The 26,225-nt window shown below is 38.5% G+C and overlaps 1 protein-coding gene across 1 annotated transcript in view; it reads right to left on the minus strand.

Annotated features, from left to right (window-relative positions):
* Nucleotides 1-7,653: 7,653 nt before the first annotated feature.
* Nucleotides 7,654-26,225, minus strand: part of EFCAB5 (EF-hand calcium binding domain 5) — a gene marked incomplete at its 5' end in the record, with an annotated part of 46,333 nt that continues 27,761 nt past the window's right edge. The window contains one exon of the mRNA XM_008584171.1: nucleotides 7,654-8,227. Within this exon, the coding sequence (XP_008582393.1) occupies nucleotides 8,037-8,227 (191 nt within the window). The remainder of the gene's footprint in view (nucleotides 8,228-26,225) is intronic.

Here is a 26,225-nt window from a genome sequence, read left to right on the forward strand (position 1 = left end):
TACTATACCCAGCAAGGCTATCCATCAGAAATGAAGGACAAATAGTATATTTCCCAGACAAACAAAAACTGCTGGAGTTCACCACACATGACCAGCCCTACAAGAAATCCTCAAGGGAGTGCTGCACCTGGTACCTGAAAAACAACCATCACTACCATGAATACATAAGGAGGAGTGTAGGAATGTTAAGATTGAAAAAGACCAGGGAACTTACACAGGGCAAAAGCCCTTAATGTAGATAAGAGATTTGAGGCAGAACAGGGAGGGTTGCTGCTATAGCAGTTATAGCTGTAGCAGCAAATACACAAGAAAGAACAAAACCCACCAGGAAAATAAAAGTGCAAACAATAGAGAGAAAAGAACTTTATTGAACCACCTCATGAAACCAACAAACACAGAAGACAAACAGTTAAATGGAAAGAAAGGTACAAAAGATATTAAAAACATCCAAACAAAAATCAATAAAATGCCAAGAGTAGGGCCGGCCCCGTGGCGCACTCGGGAGAGCGCAGCGCTTGGGAGCGCAGCAGCGCTCCTGCCGCAGGTTCAGATCCTACATAGGGATGGCCGGTGCGCTCACTGGCTGAGCGCGGTGCGGGCAACACCAAGCCAAGGGTTGTGATCCCCTTACCGGTCACAAAAAAGACAAAAAAAAAAAAAAAAAAATGCCAAGAGTAAATCAACACCTTTCAATAATAACTCTTAATATAAAAGGATTAAATTCCCCACTCAAAAGACACAGACTGACTGATTGGGTTAAAAAGATAGACCTAATAATATTCTGTCTTCTAGAGACTCACCTCACCTGTAAAGACACAGACTAAGAGTGAAAGGACAGAAAAAGATATACCATGAAAATAGAAACCAAAAACGAGTAGGAGTAGCTATTCTTATATCAGATAAAATAGCCTTTAAACCGGAAACCATAAAAAGAGAAAAGGCCACTATATAATGATAAAATAGTCTATCCAGCAAGAAGACATAACAATCATAAATACGTATGCACCCAACTTTAAAGGAGACAGATTTATAAAGCAAACACTATTAGACCTAAAGAAAGAGATAGACCCAAATACCATAGTAATAGTGGACCTGAACACCCCTCTCTCAACATTGGACAGATCATCAAGGCAAAAAATCAACAGAGAAACACAGATCTAAACAACACTTTAGACCAATTGGACTTGGCAGACATCACAGAACATTTCATCCAACAACCACAGGATGTACATTCTTCTCATTAGCACATGGAACATTCTCCAGGATAGACCATATGCTAGATCACAAATCAAGTCTCAACAAATTCAAAAAAATTGGAATTATTCATGTATTTTTTCAGACCACAATGGATTAAAACTAGAAATCAATAACAAATGATACTCTAGAAATTATAAAAATACATAGAAATTAAACAACATTGTACTGAATGACATATGGGTCTAAGAAAAAATTAAACAGGAAATCAAAAAATTTATTGAAACTAATGAAAATAATGACACATCATACCAAAACCTGTGGGGTACTCAGAAAGCAGTACTGAGAGGGAAGTTTATCGTGATAAATACTTACATCAGAAGAACAGAAAGATTTCAAATAAACGACTCACCTAAAAGAGCTAGAAAACAAGAACAATCCAACCCCAAAGTTAGTAGAAGAAAGAAGTACTCAGAAAGCAGTACTGAGAGGGAAGTTTATCGTGATAAATACTTACATCAGAAGAACAGAAAGATTTCAAATAAACGACTCACCTAAAAGAGCTAGAAAACAAGAACAATCCAACCCCAAAGTTAGTAGAAGAAAGAAATAATTAAGATCAAAGCAGAACTAATTAAATAGAAACAAACAAAAAAAATACAAAAGATCAGTGAAACAAATAGTTTTTTGAGAAGATAAACAAAATATACAAGCCATTAGCTAGGCTAACTAAAAAAAAGAAGAGAGAAGACACAAATAACAAAAATTAGAAATGAAAAAGACATTACAACTGATACCACTGAAATACAAAAAATCATTAGAGACTACAATAAACAACTATATGCCAACAAATTTGAAAACCTGGAGGAAATGGACAAATTTCTGGACACATACAAACTACCAGGTCTGAACCAAGAAGACATAGAAAACCTGAACAGACCAAAAATAATCAAAGAGATTGAAGCTATAATCAGCAGTCTCCCAACAGATAAAAGCCCACGACCAGATGGCTTCACTGCCGAATTCTACCAAACCTTTAAAGAAGAATTAACACCAATTCTCTTCAAACTATTCCAAAAAATTGAAACAGAGGCTATTCTCCCAATCTCATTCTATGAGTCAAACCTCACCCTGATACCAAAACCAGACAAAGATACAACAAAAAAAGACTACAGACCAATATCTTTGATGAATATAGGTGCAAAAATCCTCAATAAAATATTAGCAAATAGAACACAGCATCACATCCAGAATTTATACACCATGATCAAGTGGGATTCATCCCAGGGATGCAAAGATGGCTTAGCATATGCAAGTCAATAAATGTGATACATAACATCAGCAAAATCAAAGACAAAAACCATATGATGATCTCAATGGACAGTGAAAAAGCATTTGACAAAATTCAACATCTCTTCATGACAAAGACCCTTAACAAATTAGGTATAGAAGGAAAGTATCTCAACACAATTAAAGCCATATATGACAAACTCGCTGCCAATATTATCCTGAATGGGGGAAAGTTGAAAGCTTTTTCCTTATGAACAGAGAAAACACAAGGATGCCCACTCTTGCCACACCTATTCAACTGGTATTGGAAGTACTAGCCAGAAAAACCAGGGAAGAGAAAGAAGTAAAGAGCATCCAGATTGGAAAAGATAAGACCTGTTTGCAGATGACATGATCCTATATATGGAGAAGCCTAAAGACGCTACAAAAAAACTCTTAAGAGTTGATAAACGATTTCATCAATGTTGCAGGATACAAAATCAACACGCAAAAATCAGTAACATTTTTATACTCCAACAATGAACTATCAGAAAAAGAAATCAAGAAACCTAGTGCATTTATAATAGCTACCAGAAGAAATAAAATACCTAGTAATAAATTTAACCAAGGATGTGAAAGATCTCTACGATGACAACTACAAATCACTGAAGAGAGAAATTAAAGAGGACACATGAAGATGGAAAGATATTCCATGCTCTTGGATTGGAAGAATTAACATTGTGAAAATATCCATACTACTCAAAGTGATCTACAGATTCAATGCAATCCCCATCAAAATACCAATGACATTCTCCACAGAAATGGAAAAAACAATCCTAACATTCATATGGAACAACAAAGACCCTGAATAGCCAAAGCAATCCTGAGCAAAATATAAAGCCAGAGATATAACACTACCTGACTTCAAATTATACTACCAACAAAAAAAAAAAAAAAACAAATTATACTACCAAGCTATAGTAACCAAAATAGCATTGTACTGGCATGAAAACAGACCAATGGAACAGAATAGAGAACCCAGAGATAATCTCATATATCTACAGCCATTTGATCTTCGACAAAGGCACCAAGAACATATGCTGAGGATAAGACTGCCTCTTCAATTAATGGTGATGGGAAAATTGGACATCCATATGTAGAAGAATGAAACTAGACCCATACTTCTCACCATATACCAAAAGTAACTCAAAATGGATCAAAGAATTAGATATACATGCTGAGACTATGAAACTCCTAAACGAAAACATAGGGGAAGCACTTTAGGAAGTAGGACTAAGCATAGGTTTATGAATACAAGCCCATAAACACAGGCAACAAAAGAAATAATAAACAAATGGGATTATATCAAACTAAAAAGCTTCTGCACAGCAAAAGAAACAATTAACAGAGCAAAAAGACAACCAACAAGAGTGGGAGAAAATATTTGCAAAATATGCATCTGACAAACAATTACTATCCAGAATATACAAGGAACTCAAACAACTTAACAGTAAAAAAACAAGTACCCTGATTAAAAAATGGGCAAAGGAGCTGAATAGGCATTTGTCAAAGGAAGATATACAAATGGCCAACAGACACATGAAAAAATGCTCAACATCACTCATCATCTGGGAAATGCAAAACCACATTGAGATATCATTTCACTCCAGTTAGGCTGGCTATTATCAAAAAGACTGAGAATAACAAATGCTGGTGAGGATGTGGAGAAAGGGGAAACCTCCTACACTGTTGATGGGACTGTAAAATAGTGCAGCCATTATGGAAAATGGAATGGAGTTTGCTCAAACAAGTACAGATAGAACCACCATATACCCCACTGCCAGGTATACACCCAAAGGAATGGAACTCATCATGTCAAAGGGACACCTGTACTCCCATGTTTATTGCAGCTCTATTTACAACAGCCAAGAGTTGGAACCAACCTAAATGTCCATCGTTGGACTACTGGATAAGGAAAATGTGGTATATTTACACAATGGAATATTATTCTGCCATAAAAAGAATGAAATACTGCCATTTACAGCAACATGGATGAACTTAGAGAAAATTATGTTAAGCATAATAAGCCAGGCACATAAAGAGAAATACTGCATGTTCTCACTTACATGTGGGAACTAATAAAAATAAATAAACAAATAAATTTTTAAAAGATACAACAATCACAATAATTCATTGAACTTTTTAAGAGAAGAGAGTTGAACTGAGGTTGCTAAGTGTGGAAAATGGGGAGAGGGAGGGAGGAATGGGACGTACTGGTAAAGGGCCACAAAAATCAATTACACTGTATAATGATAAATTAAAAAAAAGAAAAAATGGCCACCTGGAGGTGTTTTATCAGTTGAGGTCTGTGGGCAAGACTATCTAAGCTCAAGCAATAAATGGAGGTAAAATATGTTTAACGACTAGGAGATGGAACACCTACTGAGGGTAATTACCATGCTTAAGGACAGAGAAATAGGCAATATTTAATTAATTGATCTTGTCAGTGGAGAGAGGTCTTTATAATAAGATTGTGTGGGGAGAGTAAGAACACAGAGTTGATGATGTGGGACATTGCACAGAGAGGAATGAAAATTCCCTACATTACCTACAAAAGGTCTTCTGAGTCAGTGGATTGGAATGTCTGTGGAAGTTTGGGAAAGCTGGTTCCTTGATTATTTATTTGTTTGTTTGTTTGTAGCTGGCCTGTACACCCCGGACCGTGGTGTTATATAACACTGGGCTCTCACTAACTGAGCTAACCGGCCAGCCCTGCTTGATCTTATTTAGATTATGAGGGAATAGGAAGCCGGTCACAAAAGATCACATATTATATGATTCTATTTAATATATGAAATGTTCAGGTAGGCAGATCCATAGAGAAAGAAAGTAGATTAGTGGTTGCTTAGGTCCACGGGTGGGGGATAGCTGGGAGTGACTGCTAATGGGTATGGGTTTCTTATTGAGGTGATGCAAATGTTCTAAAATTTATTGTTGCAATGGTTGCATAACTCTGTGAATATGCTAAAAACCATTGAATTGTACACTTTAAGTGGGTGAGTTGTGTACTATGTGAATTATATTTTAATAGAGCTGTTAAAAGAGCCAATAGAAGCTTTTCTGAGGTTCTAATATCGTTGTCTTGAAACTTCATGTTGTTCCTGGACCATTGAAAGCTGTAACTATAAAAGAAAGTAGTCTGGAGGGCTAGTCAGTTAGCTCAGTTGTTTAGAGCGTGGTGCTGATAACACCAAGGTCTGGGGTTCAATCCCTGTACTGTCCAGCTGCCAAAAAAAGAAAGATAGAAAAAAAGAAAATTAATAAAAAAGGAAAGGGTCTGGATGGTCTACAGTATACAGTGTCATTGTTACCTATGAGCTGTGAGCAAAGAGCCGTTAAAAAATCCAATTAATCAAGTCAGAGCTTCTGAAGCATATGTGAATAAGAGTAAATCAATAAATCTATTAACAGTGAAATAAATGGATTTGGATATAAATATCCATATCAAAATTTTTGTCAAGTTGATGACAGAAAATGTCATCAGTTCAGTCAAAGTTTTCAAAATAGAGCTGAGAAGCCATCTTGCTGACTGACATCTGACCAAAGTAAGCAGGCAGGAATGTAAATTGACATGTTTACCTTGGGACGTTGGGCTTGTGATTTGGTTGGGTCATCTTGTTCCTGGAATAATGATATATCACAAAGATTCACCGTGTTTCCTTTTGTTTTGCTGTGTTTGTGGCACCAGATAAAAGCTGCATACTGAGATAGCATCAATGTTAAATAAACCTTTGCCTTGTTTCACTACTATGTAACCATTAATTGATGAGATTTTTCAAGAAGGGGACTCACCCCCCAACCTTTTCCTCTACCTGCTTCACTACTTGTGCATAGGCTCATGATTTTTATGGACCTCCAGAACACATACAGCTCTGTTTGGTTGTGTTTCCTGGGTTGATCCTCAAACCTGGTTTTAAATAAACTGAATTATTCTTAATGGTTTTCCTCTCCAGCCTTTGATTTCAGACAAGTGAAAATAACATCCTCTTCACTAATACAGTAAGCTCCTGGTGTTGAAAGATAGTATTTTACCTGCATAAGAGTTAAATAAATCCAACAATCTGACTTGTTGGTTGCTTAATTTTAAAGTAGTTTCCAAAAGACTGATAGCATAGTTGTTAACCTGGTAAGAGGTTAGAAAAGTATTAGTGAGGCGTCTGGGGTTCTGGCAAGTGCAATAAACCAGAAATTAGGACACATGGATGTTAGGTCCACCCTGCACTTACTAGCTGTTGTGAACTGGGCAACTGTCTCACTCTCTGAGCTTGTTTTCTCATTTATAAAATGGAGACAATATCAGGACTAACTATCTTACAGATTATTGGAAGGATCAGATAAACTAGTATGTGAAAATACTTCAAACAAGTTTAAGTGCCATGCAAATGTATGATATTTCTTATCATTAAGCTAGAAGCCATTTAGTTAACTTAATTCCCATCATAGTAGTTAAAAATATAGCATTCTGCAAAAACTTCTCTTCCTTGCTGCGTAAAATACTATTTGTATTCACAATGAACTCTTAATAAGCTTATTCTGAAGCTAGCAGGATATGTGGCTATCAGTTTAATATCTTCAAGAACACCCTAGAAATGTTGCTGCAAATGCTGTAAAAAGCCTTCTTCCAAATATGAAACAGGAATTATAGGTTAAAACGGGGTATGTGATCATCAAAGAGATGAGGACTGGTAATAACACTGCCATCTTATCAGAAAAGGTTAAAAAGGGACCCCCAATCTCAAATTATATGATGTTTGGAACACATCACATTTTGTCAATCTAATAAAGAAAATAAAGTTTAATTTCCCAAAATTTTATTAAAAATGGATTTTGTCATCAGATATCTTACTGCAAAGATGTAATCTCATCACAGAGCAGTAAAGTTTGCCTTAATAACAAGCTTTAAACAAATGTAAATTCTTTTTGTAGTTCTTGAACTTGAGAGGTCTTTGTTACTTAAAAAAAAAAAAGTTTTCTTTTTCCCATGAGTCACAGATATTTTCCCACAAGAATTTCTGTTCATTAAAATTACTTTTAAGTTGTTAAGGCAAGGGGGCAGGGCAGGGAGTGGGACGAGACCATATTCAGGTAATTCTTTGAAGAATTTGAAAAAAAAAAAAAAACAATTCCTAGTCCATTAAAAAAAATCTTTATTGTATAGCACTCTCTTGATGTAAAAACTGCCATTTTCCCCTAAATTCTATGTCTTTTACTTAGTTTTTACCTTACAAGAATGAAAAAAATACCCAATTAACCATAGCAGTTTCATGGCAGATACAAAGCTCAAACTAAAAGGAGACTTTCAAATATATTCTGTAATATACATAAATACATTTGGTTATGACTACCTTAACTGAATTTTAGATAAAATTTCTCCTTAGGCTTTAGAAGGTACTAAGGTAAATGTCTAGGAGCAGAATATGTCTATGTGGCATTCCTTTCCAATTGAAAATATTTTATAGTTAAACAGAAGTGAACATTACCAAAGTATCCTAAATACAGTACCAATTCCATTATCATTTCCCTTGGGAACTTTCCCCTGGCATTTTCGCATACATATAGTTGTCAGACTTGGAGGGCAATGGAGGTATAATAGCACTATTTAGCTTTTTCTTTAGGTGCATGAGAGCTGAACAGATGTGTATCCAGTGGTATAGGTGTTCAATGACAATGTTACCAAATTTCCATACTTCGGTTCTGGAATGATCTGCATCAAGGAAAAAAAAAAGTTATGGTGAATAGTTTTGTACTTTCATTATTAAAATGATAAGCTCCATTACTATGATAAAAGTTTATTAACTATGTTTTGAGTCTAAACCATAGAAGAATCTTGTTTAAATACGTAATTACAGGAATAAGGATAGATGAATTTTGCTATATTCACATAATGAAATACTATGCAGCATATTAGAGCTATTAAAGGATTAGAGCTACATATATCATTACAGATAAATCTCAAAAACATACTGAGCACAAAAAGTAAGTTGTAGAATAATGTGTGCTTTTGGGTACAATTAAAATATAGTTTAAAAACCTGCAAAATAGTATTCTTTTGTGTATGGATACATAAGCGTGTGGTAAAAAAGAAATCATGAGGGGCCGGCCCGGTGGCGCACTGGATAGTGCGCCGCTTGGGAAGCGCGGTGGCACTCCCGCCCGAGGGTTCGGATCCCACATACAGACCGGTTCCCGCTCACTGGCTGAGCGAGGCGCGGGAGCAACGCCGAGGGTTGCGATCCCGTTGCCGGTCCCCGGTCCGGTGCGGGGGCAACACTGAGGGTTGGGATCCGTTGCCGGACACGGAAAAAGACAAAAAAGACAAAAAAAAAAAAAAAAGAAATCATGAATGAAACTGATAATTGCCAAATTCATAATAGTATTATCTCCAGGGAGAAAAAGAAGAAAATGGGATCAAGGAAGAGTAGAAAGCCTCGACTGTTCCTATAATGTTTTATTTCTTCAAAAAAGTCTGACTCAACATGGCGCAATGTTAAAGGTAGCTGTAGAATATAACTTCGCAGTGACTGCACGGGTATTATTCTCTGTACTTCTATGTTGAAATATTTCCTAATAAAAATTTTTTTTAGGGGCTGGCTGTTTAGCTTATTTGGTTAGAGTGCAGCTTTATAATACCAAGGTCATGGGTTTGGATCCCCAAACCGGCAAGGTGCCAGGAAAAAAAAAAAAACACTAAAAATTATTTTATTTTTTGGCAGCTGGCTGGTATGGGGACCTGAACCCTTGACCTTGGTGTTATAACACCGTAATCTAGCCAACTGAGCTAACCGGCCAGCACCTAAAAATTATTTTAAAATATGTATCACTATATACCATTATATGTTTAAGTTTGTTAGATTGAAAATTGTTAAGATATCATTCATAAAAGTTATTTTTTCCCAGAGGTCAATGACTAATACTGAAATATAATGGTCCGATGGAAAGAATATATACTTTAGAGTTGAACAGATCTGGATTCTAATCTTGCCTACCCCAACTAGTTTTGTGACCTTGAGGTCACTCGATAGCTCTGAGCCTCAGTTTCTTCTTCCATAAAACAGGGATAATATCTTAGAATTGGTATGAGGCTTAACAAGAAAATATATGCAAAGAGATGCCACAGAGTAGTTGATCAAAAATATTAATTACCCTCCTTCTTTCAGGTGCCTCCCACCCCCAGGTCTATGTTTTATTCATCGTTGTTATTTCTTGTGTCTAACTCAGTGCCTAACCCAATAAGTATTTGCTGATTTGAGTTGGATAAACCATTAAATTATACTTATAATTGAGGAAGAGCTTTTAAATAGTCTTTTTTATAGCTTATTAACAATAATGACATTTATTAGAATCACAAAACAGAACAAATTTTATTTCCTTGTCTTCTATCAACACAAAGGAACAAGGCTCCCTGAATTAGGTTTAGCTTTCCTATTTTTTATTGTTGATTTTTAATTGACACATAACAATTGTACATATTTATGGGGTACAATGTGAAATTTCAGTACATGTATACAATGTGAAATGATCAAATCAGGGTAAGTGGCATATCCATCACCTCAAACATTTATCATTTCTTTGTGTTAGGAACATTCAAAATTTTCTCTTCTAGCTATTTGAAAATATACAACAAACTATTGTTAACTATAGTCACCCTACAGTGCAATAGAACACTAGAACTTATTCCTCTTATCTGGCTGTAATTTTGTATTCATTAAGCAACCTTTCCCTATTCTCCTGCTACACCCCTACCTTCCCAGCCTCTAGTAACCACTATTCTACTCTGTATTTCTGTGAGATCAACTTTTTTACCTTCCACGTAAGAGTGGGGAACATGAGGTATTTATCTTTCTGTGCTTGGCTAACTTCACTTAACATAACGTCCTCCCGGCTCATCCATGTTGCCACTAATGACAGGATTTCATTCTATTTTATGGGAGAATAGTATTCCATTGTGTATATATAACACATTTTCTTTATCCATTCATCTGTTGATTGACACTTAGGTTGATTCCCTATCTTTTTTTTTTTTTTTTTGTCTTTTTTTGTGTCCGGCAACGGATCGCAACCCTCAGTGTCGCACCCGTACCGGACCGGGACCGGCAACGGGATCGCAACCCTCGGTGCTGCGCCCACACCTCGCTCAGCCAGTGAGCGGGAACCGGTCTGTATGTGGGATCCGAACCCTCGGCGGGAGCACTGCTGCGCTGCCAAGCAGCGCACTGTAGCAGTGTGCCACCGGGCCGGCCCTATCTTGACTACTGTAAATTGTACATGGGAGTATGGATATCTCTTTGACATACTGATTTCCTTTCTTTGGATACATACCTACTAGTGGGATTACTGGGTCATATGTTATTCTATTTTTAGTTTTTTGAGGAAACTCCAGACTGTTTTTCATAATAATTGTACTAATTTATATTCCCATCAACAATATATGAGTTCCCTTTTCTCCTCATTCTTGTCAGTATTTGTTATTTTTTGTCTTTTTGATAATAGCCATTCTAACTGGAGTGAGATAATATCTCATCGTGGTTTTGGTTTGCATTTCCCTGATGGTTAGTGATGCTGAGCATATTTTCATGTGCTTGTTGGCCATTGTATTCTTCTTTTGCAAAATGTCTGTTCAGGTCTTTTGCAAAAAAGGTCTTTTGAAAAAAATTGGGTTATTTGTATTTTTGCTTTTGAGTTGTTTGAGTTCCTTGTACATTCTGGATGAATTGTTTACACATATTTTCTCCCATTCTACAGGTTGCTCTTCACTCTGTAGATGTTTCCTTTGCTGTGCAGAAGATTTTTAGTTTGATATAATCCCATTTTTTTCTGTCATTGTCTATGTATTTGAGATTTTATCCATGATATCTTTGCCCAGATCCATGTCCTGAGCATTTCCCCTGTGTTTTCTTCTAGCAGTTTCATAATTTCAGCCCTGCATTTAAGTCTTTAATCCATTTTGAGTTGATTTTGGTATATGGTGAGAGATAGGGGACTAGTTTCATTCTTCTGCATATGGATATCCAGTTTTCCCAGCACCATTTATTGAAGAGACTATCCTTTCTCCAATATATGTTCTTGGCACCTTTGTTGAAAATCAGTTGACTGTAAATACATTGATTTGTTTCTGGGTTCTTTATTCTGTTCTATTGGTCCATGTGTCTGTTTTTATGTCAGTACCATGCTATTTTGGTTATTATAGCTTTGTAGTATATTTTGAAGTTAGGTAGTGCTTTGTTCTTTTTGCTCAGGATTGTTTTGTCTATTTGGGGTCTTTTGTGGTTCCATATGAATTTTAGGATTTTTTTTCTATTTCTGTGAAGAATGTCATTGGTATTTTGATAGGGATTGCATTGAATCTATAGATTGCTTTGGGTAGTATAGACATTTTAACAATATTAATTCTTCTAATCTATGAACATGGGTTGTCTTTATCCATATGAATTTTAGGATTTTTTTTCTATTTCTGTGAAGAATGTCATTGGTATTTTGATAGGGATTGCATTGAATCTATAGATTGCTTTGGGTAGTATAGACATTTTAACAATATTAATTCTTCTAATCTATGAACATGGGTTGTCTTTCCATTTTTTTGTATGTGTCCTCTTCTTTTATCAGTGTTTTATAGCTTTTATTGTAGAGATCTTTCACCTTCTTGTTTAAATTTATTCCTAGGTATTTTATTTTTAATTTGGTAGCTATTGTAAGTGGGATTGCTTTCTTGATTCCTTTTTCAGCTAGTTCGTTATTGGTGTATAGAAATGCTACTGATTTTTTGTATGTTGATTTTGTATCCTTCAACTTTACTGAATTTGTTTATCAGTTCTAAGAGTTTTTTGGTGGAGTCTTTCAGTTTTTCTGTATATAAGATTATGCCATCTGCAGACAGAGACAATTTGACTTTCTCCTTTCTAATATGGATATCCTTTTTTTCTCTTGCCTAATTGCTCTGGCTAGGACTTTCTTCCATGGTTCTGAGGGCAATCCTACAACAAAAGGTACAATATGGGACAGGAAAGGCACATAAAATGTTGGGAACTTGTGAATACAAGTGAATACAAGTCTCAGTTTTATTTTTACTTATTTTTATTTTTTTTGGCAGCTGGCCAGTGCAGGGATCCAAACCCCTGACCTTGGTGTTACAATACCATGTTCTAACCAATTGAGCTATCTGGCTAGCCCCTCCATTTTTATTTGAAGCTGATTTTAAAACATATCAAAACAATTAATTTTCCAAAACTCTCTGTTTTAACACACATGCACTGTCTTTTTTTCACTCAATTGTAAGAGTTCAATAAATGTTGAATTGAAACATTAGAAAATAATTGAATTAGGTTTTTCAAATACTAAAAGTCTTTTCAAATTATAGCTCAGTAACATTAGTGACAATTATGAATAAAACAAAAACAGATGCTAGTCATGACAGCATATTAAAAATACTTGATTCATCTCATTTTATGGGCAATACTAGACCAAGAAACATACATACTTAAAATATTGAAGGTGCATTTATTATAATTGATCCGTCTTTACACTAATGAGTTTCCTGGAAACTTTGCAAGGTGATCCTACAGGTTTCCAAAGATTATTTTGATTATCTTAATGTTCTAATGTTATAAATCTAAATTAAATAAAATTTCACCCTAGGATACTCCTAAAACCAGCCCTAATAATTTTCTGAAATAAAACAGCTCTATGGCTCCCCACAGCTTTATTCTGCCCTTCCCGAATCCCCATTAAGAGTTCTTGCGTTGATGCCTGCCACAGTGTTCTTATCTGAACATCCAAATGAACAGACCCCTATCTGCAGCCATTATTAAGCTAGTCGCCATCTCCATGGTGATTCAAGGACACGAGGATAGGGAGCGAGGCCGCTCCCTTTCACAAGCCCCCGTTGCTTATTTCCTGTCTTATTGTTACCGGGGACAGAAGCTCCGAACTTGTCTGGGCGGTGGTCCTGTTTCCCTGCCCTTTCCAGAGACTGATGCGTTAACAACAGGCTCTCTGATGATTCCTCTAATGAAGCCTCCGACGCTCTGCTGGGTTCCCCATTAGCGGTTGAGCGCTACTGCCCTCTTGTGGTGACATGCCAGATATTTGCAGTTTGGCAGACCACAGAACCCATTCACACAGACTTAGTAATTCTTTCAAGCAGATGTATTATGTACTTTTGTCTTATAACCCTAAGATACTATGCTTTTTTAATTGTCCGTGGCAATGGTTATGGTAAGTTATTTGAATACATCTAAGCTATAAAGATTCCGTGTCAACCTGTTTATAGACCTACTGATTCAGAAACATTTTATTATGCTATTTTTGTAGGTTCTAGTTTAATCAAACTTTTTAATTGCATAGGGAATTCATTATGCTGGAAACGTTGGGCTATAATAAGATATTTCTAAATTAAAACTCCATTTATGGATTCCTGCTTTAACGCTGGATTAATAAGTTAAATCCTTTGGGAATTATAAACGATAAGTAAGGATGGGCAAAGTAAAAAGAATGAAGTACTTAAGCTTCAAGTCCAAAAACTAAACTGTAGCTGCTCCTTTCAACTAACAACTAACCCAAGATCAGCAGCATTTCTTGAATGCTCCTCTCCTTCATCATCAGTTCTCTTAGTTTTATTTCTCTTATTTCTATTGCTTCACATACCCTAAGTTACTCCTTAACATTACTGCCACAAACAATAAGCTGAAGGGTCATGCAACAATAGACACTTAAAAGGGTATGTGTATGCAAATTTCAATCCGTTTTTATGCAGGCAGGAGAACTCATATTTGCCCAGGGCAGTTGGGCACTTAATGTCACTGTTAACTTAATGTGGTCCCAAAGGCTTTGTAGAGTACTGCCTCTCAGGCTAATCAGGAAAGAATTGGTGTTAAATGGAGCGATAAAAAGACATTTTTCTTGACTTATCAAAGTTTTGGATGGCAGTTTGTTCCACGATGGATGCTGAGTTCTTGCAGGTACATTAGTTTCATTCCTATTGCAAGCATAATTTCTACACATGTACTGGCTTTTTTTCATGATATAGATATAAATCCAATAATATGTGAATAGAAATCAATGCCATTTATCTTTACAAAAATTCATGTGCCTCTATCAGTAACAAATGTTGAGTGTAGGGGCTGGCCGATTAGCTCACTTGGTTAGTGTGTGGTGCTAATAACACCAAGGTCAAGGGTTTGGATCCCCGTACCAGCCAGCTGCTAAAAAAAAAAAAAAAAAAAAAAAAAAGAGCATGTGCCCCAATACATGTATATTAATTTATAAATTATTTAATTAATTAATTTATTTACTGGCTGCTGGCTGGTACAGGGCTAGAACTCTGGACCTTGGTGTTCTCAGCACTGTGCTCTAACCAACTGAGCTAACTGGTCAGCTCTTATAAATGATTCTAAAACACTTTCAAACAAAAATAGAAATTAGACAATGATGAGATAAAACCATTAGAATAAAAGTCCTATGGCATTTTTCTTATATCCCGAAGGATAGTCTTTTAAACCTTCTGGGGTACTAGCACTCTACGCTGGGGACCATCCAGTTAAAATATGAAAGAAATGGAATAGATAATCCTTTTCTAGATGATGAACACGCATTCACTTTTGCTCCCTCCTAAAATTCGACTAAAACGAATGTAAAGAAATTAAAGAAGAAGATATAAATCACAAGGATGGGGAGATTAAGAAAGGAGAAACACCAGTATTATGCTCTTTAAGTACCTCTGTCTCCTCAAAGCCCCAACAATCTCCTCTCTCATTATCACTCCAGCTGATGACCCTTCTTCCAACTTCACTGTAAAAACTGAAGCCATCAGAATACAACTTCCACAGACCCCACTGGCACATCTACTCACTTGCTCTCATCTGTACCCACATACTACATCCTCCTGCCATCTTAAGCCAATTCCTCCATTGATGCACTAGATCCAGGGTAGTCATATAACTCATTGTCCAAACTGGTACACTTGCAAGGGAAAGAGGACACTAATCAGACAAGGTCACCAGGACAATAAGCAAAAACTGTGACTGTCTCAATGTAAATAGGCTACATGGTTACCGAGATCCTATCCTCTCTCACCTACTTGAGGACATTGTTTCGGGAATTCTTCTCTATCTCCAACATTGTCAACTTCTTGCTTTCTACAGCATTATTCCTATCAGAATCAAACCTGCTGTTATGGTTACCATCTCAGAAGCAAAAAGAATTTCTTTTATCTTTTATACCCCACCCCCCCGTTACTACACCATTCCTTTGCTCCCCTTTGTGGCAAAACATTTTAAGAATTGTCTCTACTCAGTCTCCTGTCCTCCTTTTGAAAATCATCTATTCACCAACGAATCCCAAATTTACATCTCCAGCCTCGACCTTTCTCCAAAACTCCAGATTTACTTACTTTTCTACCTATCTACATCTGTGCTTGAATATCTAATAGTTATCTCAAACTCAGCATGTCAAAATCTGAACACTTCATCCCCCCCCCACCAAAACCTGCTCTCCATCTCAGTTAATGGCAACTCCATCCTTCCAAACCATGAAGTCAACCTTAGCTCCTCTGTTTCTTTCTCATTCTATACCCAAATTGTCAGGATATATTTTAGTTCTACCTTTCAAATTATATATATATATAGCCTACATATATGTAATATATGTATATTGTACATATATGTAATATGTTACATTACATATATGTAATGTGTTACATTACATATATGTAATATGACCACTTTTCACCATCTCCACTGGTACCACCCACATCTTGAATCTGGATTCCTACAGCGGCTCCTCTGGTTGATCTCTCTGCAACTCCTCTTGACCCCCAAAGTGTTTTCACATCACAGAGGCAGAGTGATCCTCTTAAAACATGTCAGCTCATGTCACTCCTCTGCTTAAAATCCTGCAATGGCTCTATATCTCCCTTAGAGTAAAAGTCAAAACATTATGAGAGTCTTTTTTTCTTTTTGTCCTTTTTTGAGACCGGCCGCACCGCGCTCAGCCAGTGAGCACACTGGCCATCCCTATATAGGATCTGAACCCACGGCGGGAGCGCTGCTGCGCTCCCAGCACCACACTCTCCCAAGTGTGCCATGGGCTCGGCCCAACAGTCTTTGAGTGCCTAATTGATTCAGTCTCCTATTATCTCCTGACCTTATCCTCTACTTATCTCCTCCTCTCTCACTCTACTACAGATACAGTAACTTCCTTGCTGCTATTTGAATGCATTGGTTACTCCTGCCTGTGTTAGTCCATTTCTGTTGCTTATAACAAAATACCTGGAACTCGTTGATTTGTAAGAAAACAAAATTTATTGGTACAGTTTTTGAGGCTGAGAAGTCCAAAGTCCAGGGAACACATCTGGTGAAGGCCTTGGTGGTGGCAACAGTGACCCAAGGACCTCACATGGCAGAAATGATGGAGCAGAGAGAGAGAGAGAAAGACTCTCATGTGCTGTCCTTTTAAAGCCTTCAGAACCACACCCATGACTACCGTTATTAATCCATTCATTAGGATATGGTCCTCAGAATCTAATGACCTCTTCAAGGCCCCACCTTTCAATTACCACAATAGAATTTTCCACCCTTAACAGTCATCGTGGGGATCAAGCATCTAATACATAAAACTTGGGGGACACAATTCAATCCACATCACTGCCTTAGGGCTTTTGCATTGGCTGCTTACTTTGCCTGGATTACTCTTTCCACAGATAACTATATGGCTATTCCCTCACCTCCTTAAAGTCTTTGCTTAAATCTTACCTACTCAATAAAGTTTACCTGACTACTCTCTTTAAACTTGCAACGCATGCCTTCTCCCACGTCCCACCAGTGCACTCCACTGCTTTACCCTGCTTTTATTTTCTTTAAATAGCACTTCTTTTCTACCATAGTATATAATTTATTTATTTATTACATTTATTTTTCTATTATCTGTTCTCCCCTTTAGAATGTAAGCTTCTTGAGGGTAGGGATCTTGGGATATTACTGTATCCCAAAAGCCTAGAATACGGCCTGGCACATGGTCACATGGTTGGCATTCAGAAAAATTTTGAGTGAAAGAATGAAGTAACAAAATTTTGGAAGTAAAAAGTAGATGAAGAAGTGGTAATTATAGCAAATGGGAGAAAAGCAGAATTCTAAATCAGGAGTGGAGAAAGCCTAGAGCCAACCTACTGTATATCTCAGAATTCTCAAAAGGCTTAGGAGGGTTTGTTGAAGCTGTTTAGGAAATAGTTAGATCCCTAGAAAATCTCCCCCATATCACACCACTGGGCAAGTTTTTCTCCCCAACACTAGGAACTTATTCCTTGGGGAGGGTAACATGGAAAGTCTCTGGACTGGGGCACACCAGACACACTGGAGAGGGAGAATACCATAGTGAAGACAGCAAGAGTGTATGTGTACTGAATATTGAAACCTTTGCAGGCTCCCCCTACTAAGCTCCCAGAACTCTGGCAGACACATTATTTTCTCTCCTGGTAGGATACTGGAAGAGTCTTCTCTGAGGAACCTGACAGTCCAAGATAAAGGACCTAGAGATACTGATGTCAGAGGTTCCCCCAATTAGGGCCACTGGATCATCCCACAGTGAAGCTCAATTAAGCCTCCCAAACACCCTCAGAGGTTTCAGTTTATTTTTAGTCCCCCCACTCTTAAATATAAACAACCACAGATTACCAGACATCTGAGGAAAACTTTTTTTTTTCCTTTTTGTCTTTTTTACTGACCGGTAACGGGATCGCAACCCTCGGTGTTGCGCCCGTACCGCGCTCAGCCAGTGAGTGGGAACTGGTCTCCACATGGGATCCAAACCCTTGGCGGGAGCGCCGCCGCACTCCCAAGCGGCACACTCTCCAGTGCGCCACTGGGCTGGCCCTGAGGAAAACTTCTAACATGAGACACAGAGGCCAAAACACTCAAACAGAAAGAAAGAAGAGAAACAATAGGGACAAGGAAATGCCAAAAAATAATTACCATTAATGCCCTCAGAGAGGTAAGATAAAACATGATCAAGATATTGTAGAAAGCAGATATTTAGAGAACAATAACAAGAGCCCTTAGAAATTAAAACATGCAAAAACCAAAAAATTAATAGAATTAGAAGATAAGTTTAAGAGAATTTCTCAGAAAGTGAAGCAAAAAGACAAAAAGATGGAAAATAAAAGAGATTTTGAAGAATGAGTCTAGGAGTTTCAAGGTCTGAATAACAGGAGTTCCAAAGAGGATATACAGAAGACAGGGCAGGGCCACTCCCAGCCTATAGGTCATCTTTGTGTAAATGAGAAAAAGACACCTACCATGGGTGAATGCACTCTATGGTCACACAGGTTGGTGAGCAGAAAAAGATGTGTGAGGAAAAAGATGTCCCTCCTTCGAGCACATGTAGCTTCAAGCTAAGGCACACAGTTCAGTGAATGGAATCTGGGTTAGATTTCAGCCCCCACCTACCTCCTCAGCAGGGCACCTTTGTGCAGTGCATAAACTGCACACCCATAAGCAGCAACGCTGATGCCATGCCAGCCAGGACTTAAGGACCTGAATTTCACAATACCCAGAGCGATGGATGAAAGTACACCCATATCAAGGCGTATCATTACAAAATTTCACAACCTTGGGGATAAAGGGATGACTCTACAGCTGCTGGAGAACAACAAACACAAACACAAAACAAAAAGGTCACAAAACAAAAACAGAGAGGACACATGCCCAGAATTAGAAATTAGAAAGTCTTCAGACTTCTCAGTAGCAGTCTTGGAAGTTAGACGACAATGGAGCCATTTCTACAAAAAGTTAAACATCGAGTTACCATATGGACCCTGCCATTCCACTCCTAAGGCCTATATCCAAAAAAAGTGAAAACGTGTGTTCCTACAAAAACCTGTAAACACATATTCATAGCAGCATAACCACAATAGTCAAAAAAGTGGAAACAACTCACAGGTCCATCAACTGATAATGGATAAACAATGTGATATATCCATACAATAGAATACTATTCAGTCATAAGAAAGGAATGAAGTATTGATACAAGCGTGAAAACATTATGATAAGTGAAAGAAGCCAGCCACAAAAGGCCACCTATTGTATGACTCCATATATAAAGGTCCAGAATAGGCAAAATTCATAGAGACAGATAATAGATTAGTGGTTTCCAGCGGACAGGAGTAGGGGAGAGGGGGAGTGACCACTAATAGGTACAGGGTTTCTTTTTGGGTGATGAAAATGTTCTAAAATTAGATAGTGGTGACGATTGCACAACATGGCGTATATATTCAAAACCACTGAATTGTATACTTTAAAAAGGTGAGATTTATGGTATATGAATTATATCTCAATTTCAAAAGAAACCCAAAACAATGGAGCGATGTCTTCAAAATTATATTCCCTGGCAAAGTATAAGTCAAATATAAGGATTGAAAAAAACATTTTCAGACATGACAGTTCTCAAAAAATTTACCATTCGTGCACTCTTTTTCAGAAAACTGCTGGAGATATGCTACCTCAAAACAGGAATGCACCAAGAGAATGGCAAAGTAAATTCCTATGATAGTGGTGAAATCAGTCTCAGGAAGGCAGCCGGGTAGCAGATCTGGGGCAGAGGGAAGACTTCAGATAAAAAAAGAATTAAGATTTCTAGAAAGGATAGCTTTGGGAAAAAAATAAATTGAAACTAAAAAACTACCTGATAGAACTGTCCTCATGTGAAATTATATGGAGAGACAAATGGGGTAGGAATTTTCAAGACGTACAAAGAAAACTAAGACATTTTAAAATAAAAGGCAATTATTTACTTCAGGAAAAACAAAAAGTAGAAAATGAAGAATCAAAATATGCTATAGTGCTCAGCTGTGAATATATATTTGCACAGGCAAAACCATATAAATGTTGCATTTTGATTTAACCCTAAATTATAATATGACTACATTAGGAGGATGGGGTAAGAGAATGGTGGTGAACAGAACTAAATCTTCATCTATAACAAGAGGAAATCGATTGATAATTTTTAAAATTGATGAATTAAAAGATAGCAATATGTGCATAATATTAGAAATATAGAGATGTGCAAACGCTGAAAGAAACAGTAAAAGAGTTAAAAATGGTTGCCTCTGGTGAGAGGAACTGGGGAGAATGAGAAGAGAGAGAAGGATGGGCTAGTGACTCTTTCCATGTTTTTAGTTCTTTTTATTATTATTATTTTAATTTATCAGTTATAGTTGATTTTTGTGTCCCTTTACCCATTCCTCCTTTTCCTCCTTTGCTCTCCACCACCCCCACCATCAACATCATATCTGTTCACTTGTCTTAACAAGATCAACGAACTGTTGTGATTGTTGGGCTTCTTTCTCTCCCATTTCCCGTTTGTTTGTATATTTACTTATTTATTTTTATTAGCTCCCACAAATAAGTGAGAACATGCAGTATCTCTCTTTCTGTGCCTGGCTTATTTCATTTACTATAATTTTCTCTAAGTCCATCCATGTTGCGGCAAATGGTAGTATTTCATTTTTTAAATAGCTGAGCAGTATTCCACTGTGTAGATATACCACATTTTCCGTATCCACTCATCCAATGATGGGCAGTTACGCTGGTTCCAACTCTTGGCTATTGTAAATAATGCTGCAATAAACACTGGAGGACAAGTATCCCTTTGACATGATGATTTCCATTCCTCTGGATATATACCCAGCAGTGGAATAGCTGGGTCATATGGTAGATCTATCTGCAATTGTTTGAGGAACCTCCATACCATTTTCCATAGAGGCTGCACCATTTTGCAGTCCCACCAACAGTGTATGAGAGTTCCTTTTTCTCTGCAACCTCGCCAGCATTTGTCATTCTCAGTCTTTTTGATATTAGCCATCCTAACTGGAGTGAGATGGTATCTCAAAGTGGTTTTGATTTGCATTTCCTGAATGCTGAGTGATGTTGAGCATTTTTTCATGTGTCTGTTCGCCATTCGTATATCTTTCTTTAAGAAATGCCTATTTAGCTTCTTTGTCCATTTTTTAATTGTGTTACTTCTTTTTTTGCTGTTAAGTTGCCTGAGTTCCTTGTATATTCTGGTTATTAATTCCTTTTCAGATGTATATTTTGCAAATATTTTCTCCTACTCTGTTGGTTGTCTTTTTGCTCTGTTAATTGTTTCTTTTGCTGTGCAGAAGCTTTTTAGTTTGATATAATCCCATTTGATTATTTTTCCTTTGGTTGCCTGTGCTTTTGGGGTCATATTCATAAAGTCGTACCCAATCCTACTTTCTGGAGTGTTTACCCTATGTTTTCTTTTTTTTTTTCCTTTTTGTCTTTTCTCGTGTCCGGCAACGGATCGCAACCCCCAGTGTCGCGCCCGAACCAGACCGGGACCGGCAACAGGATCGCAACCCTCGGTGTTGCTCCCACACCTCGCTCAGCCAGTGAGCGGGAACCGGTCTGTATGTGGGATCCGAACCCTCGGCAGGAGCGCCACTGCACTCCCAAGCGGCGCACTGTAGCAGTGCGCCACCGGGCCGGCCCTACCCTATGTTTTCTTTAAGGAGTTTTATTGTTTCCGGATGTATATTTAATTCTTTAATCCATTTTGAGTTGATTTTGGTATATGATGAGAGGTACGGGTCTAGTTTCATCCTCCTACATATGAATATCCAATTTTCCCAGCACCATTTACTGAAGAGGCAGTCCATGTTTTTAGTTCTATTTGACTTTTTTAAATACTTTAACAAAAATATATAATTTTAAAAATCTTTTTTGGATAAAAGCTTATTTTAATGTGCATTAAAATGAAAAGAAATACGAATGTTAGTTAAACAGAAAATGTTCTCACTAAACTGATTTTTAAGTCTTTAATCAGATGCCAAAGCAGCAACCAGTTTTAGTTGTTTCTCTTAATTCAATAACTACTGTTGGAAAACTTCAAAATTTAAAATCGAAAGAAGTGGTAAGGAACAAAAGAGAATTGCTGACTTGATTTTTTTCTTCCCCCTTTGAATAACTTGGAACTGAAAATGGAAGGGGTCTGCATGCATGGGAAATGAGTCAAGCATCCAGACCCTGGGTCTTTACCAAACCCCCAAATAGCCTGTTTTACTCTTGTAGACAGTATGTGAGTGAGTACTACGTGTTTAATATCATAACTAAGAGGGACCTTTAAGAGGTTCTTGCCAGGAAAAAAGAACTCTGTTCTAAAGCTGAAATGATATTTCCTCCTCCATAGCCTGAAATCCCTGAACAACTCTTAAATGGTACACTCTAGGCTCTCTGTTAAACCCAGGTCTAGCTGCAATGGCAGGTCTTTTCCTACAAGTAGGGGCCAACAATTCTCAAAAAGGACTACTACCCAAGACTACTAGGTCCAAAAAGATGGTGGAGAACTGTAACCGAATCCTAGCCCATAGTAGTATACAGAGGGTCCACGTCAAAACAGGACAGAACAGTGTTCTTGGTATCTTCTTTTCCGTTCCACTCTGACCCATTTAAAATAACTAGGCACGTTCTCAGAATTGCAGATTCAGTTCTGTGCTGTACTCCAATTTGTTATTTCTGGACGGCTGGTAGAATCTTATAAAAGGTTATGCAGTAGGTAATGAAAAAAGGAGTTGTGTCCCACGTTTCTAGTGAAGGGGGATGGAGAGCAGTACCCACTAGAGCCACCACACGGTGATGGCAATTGCAATTAAGGAAAGATATCCTGGGGAAGGTGAATCTTCAGGATGAGAGATAATCAGGGCTGTAAGTCCAGTCGTCCTTCACCCTGATGGCAAGGCATCTCCCTCTATTGTCACCCTTGGAGGACCATGGTGGTGTTTTATTGAGGAAGCTCCTGGATTTCTTTAGACAGTGAGAATAAAGCTCTGTCTGCTTTGGCAGAGGAGAAGTCCTGGGACTCCTGTAAGAGAAGTGGAGGGCCTGGGACACTCCTGCCAAGACCAGTGTCTGTGGACTTGTAAACTTTGCTATATAAGCTTGGAGAGGAGATATGGCCACTTATCAGAAACACAGGTTCTAGATATCAAAATAATTCTAGTTATACTTGCAATAGTGGATAGTTCTTGCCTCTAGGTCTGAGAACATTTCCTGGCAGGCAACAACTGTCCTAACCTCCTAGGAGGGAGACATGGGACAGGTTATAGGATCCCCTACAGAAAGATCAGGTGTGCACAGCTGTCTGGGAGTAGTCACTGGAGTCACAGGGTCCCCCACAGGGAAGTACGTTTGCAACATTCACATGCAGTGGCACAGTATTGGGAAGCCAGGACCTCTGAACAAAGCTGACCAATGCTCCTTCATAGATGACCATCTCAATCTAAAGGCAGGACACAGCTGCCTGGAGTTCCACCAGAATATCAAATACTCCTTTCTCACACTAGAATAAAGTGGGGTAACAGTTGAGAGCAGAATCTCTAAGAAAGTACGTGCACTTCACCAGCCCTAATTCTATACTCTTGGTAAAATCGTTAGTTTCAAGGGCTTGGTGGGTTAGTAGCTATGCTATATAGTCTAGTGGTACCTCCCCGTCCCTGGCAGAGCCTACATTACTATTATTATTATTAGTGGCATTTCATGCTGGGTGGGGTTATTGAGTAAAGGCCTTACTTAAAGCTGCTAGAAAGCCTGGTAAACTTTGAACAACAGATTGCCCTGCTGGAAGACTTCTCTCCTTCTGGCGCATACAGAAATGTGTCCCAGAGAGATCCTCTCCCTTCCCCGGAACAGGGAGCTTAGTATTTCCTGATATAATTGCATCTGAAGGAGAAAGGGTTGGTATCTATCTGGGCGGCCTATGTACTTTCTTGATTGCTGCAGAGACTGTGAAAACACTAAAGTCTTGGTGTGGCGACAGGTGAGCTGAAGGGGATTGGTTTCCGGCCTAGTTCTGCTCGGTTAACTGCAGTTAGAATTCCTGCCACCTGAGGGCACTGTTGGAAAGCAGAAAGTGGTGGGAAGCGTTGGTGGTCAAGGCTGCTCAGGAATCAGCTAGGATAGTTCAAAGTGAGAGCAAACACAGAAATTAAAATTTCCATGTGTTCTGAAACAAAGGAGTTATATAGGACAACAGGAGGAAGTTCCTATAAGCAAATTGGAGGTGGAGCCCAAAGAGATTCCCTTGAGGCATTGGTATGATGATATAGAAGATGCCTTTGTCCACTTCTGTGGCTGGGGATGGGCTGTGAAGTGCTGAAGCCAACTCTTTTTTTTTTTTCTTTTTGTCTTTTTTCGTGACCGGCAACAGGATCGCAACCCTCGGTGTTGCTCCCGCACCTCGCTCAGCCAGTGAGCGGCCGGTCTGTATGTGGAATCCGAACCCTCGGCGGGAGCACCACCGCGCTCCCAAGCGGCGCACTGTAGCAGTGCGCCACCAGGCCGGCCCTGAAGCCAACTCTTGTACATACTTGCAAGGTGTGGAGTTGAGGGGCCTGATCTTCATCCCCAGCTCCTCTCTGACAGGGACTGGATTGGGTGCTGGTGGGTTCCTGAGTCCTCGCCCATGACAGGGAACAGGGGAACATCACTCTGAAAGGACACAAGAGACCCTGGCAGCAGAGTCTGGCTCTAGGTCAAGGAGCTGGCAGATTGGGTGGGAACGAAAGTGGAGTAGGGACTCAGGGAGAATGTCAATTCTAATTACACAGAGGAGGGGTGCTGGGGCTCATGGCAGGGACTAACTCCACTCCAAAAGGAAGAGCAGCAGCTAGGTGGGGCTGAGTCTGGGGGTTGGGTGAGCCAGAGGCACTGACATAAAACATTTCTTTTGGATTTTTAAGTCTTCATGGAACAGTGACTAAGTATAGAATGAGTATATAAAAGTATATAATGACCAAGTATCCATTTTTATTGTTGCCATTGTTGTTTCCTTGAATAGCACCTTAGAAAAAGTTATACATATCACACCTGTGAACCAGAGGCTCCCATGAATGAGGCCAGAGCCATGAGGCTACTGTGGAAGCCCCATTCCAAATAAGAATTCTAAACTTGACTCATGTCACTAATGGTCCACGTTAACTTTCACACAATCTCTTGTTCTCTCCTGCTCTGTAGCACTCCCAAACTTCTGGGAGCATCTCACTTTCTGAGGCCAGATGACCTCTCTTTTATCCATCCACCCTGGCTCACTGCTCCAACACCCCAGTACTCCATACCTCCACTGCTACAGACACCTTGAGGAGTGTGGCTATACATACACCTTCCCCTGGGTTGCCTTTTTCTTCCACTTGTCCCAGGAGTCTCTGGTTCTGAGCCTCGCAGTCTAGTATATGCATCACAGAAATCCAGAAACCCTTCTGACTTGGACTGGAGTCTCCACAGAGAGTAAGAGAAAGGGAGAAGGAGGAGAGGGACAGATTTAGGCAGCAATTTCTACAGAGCCATTTCCCCTGTTAATGATTAGTTTTTCATAAGTAACAAAGAAGCAACAAACTTTAAGTATATTCCTTACTGATCCACTCACATACATGGCCTTAGTCTGCTGGTGGGGTAATACACACCAGTGGAGGAATATGTGCTTGTATTTGTATGTTTACTCTTACATGTAGCCTGTTATCTGTGGGCAAAGAGCTCATCAACTTCTCCAACCTGAGAGTGCCACTGTTCTCCATTCCTGCAGATTCTCCTTCTCCAGAAAGTCTATGTTACTAGTCTATAGATTAATAGGCTAGTAAGCTATTATTTTCTTTGGTTCTTTATTGAAGCTAAAGATAATAATAGCCTTTTTGTTTAATGTCCCGG

Source organism: Galeopterus variegatus, unplaced genomic scaffold (genome assembly GCF_000696425.1).
Source record: "Galeopterus variegatus unplaced genomic scaffold, G_variegatus-3.0.2 Scaffold3163, whole genome shotgun sequence".
NCBI classification, from domain to species: Eukaryota; Metazoa; Chordata; class Mammalia; order Dermoptera; family Cynocephalidae; genus Galeopterus; species Galeopterus variegatus.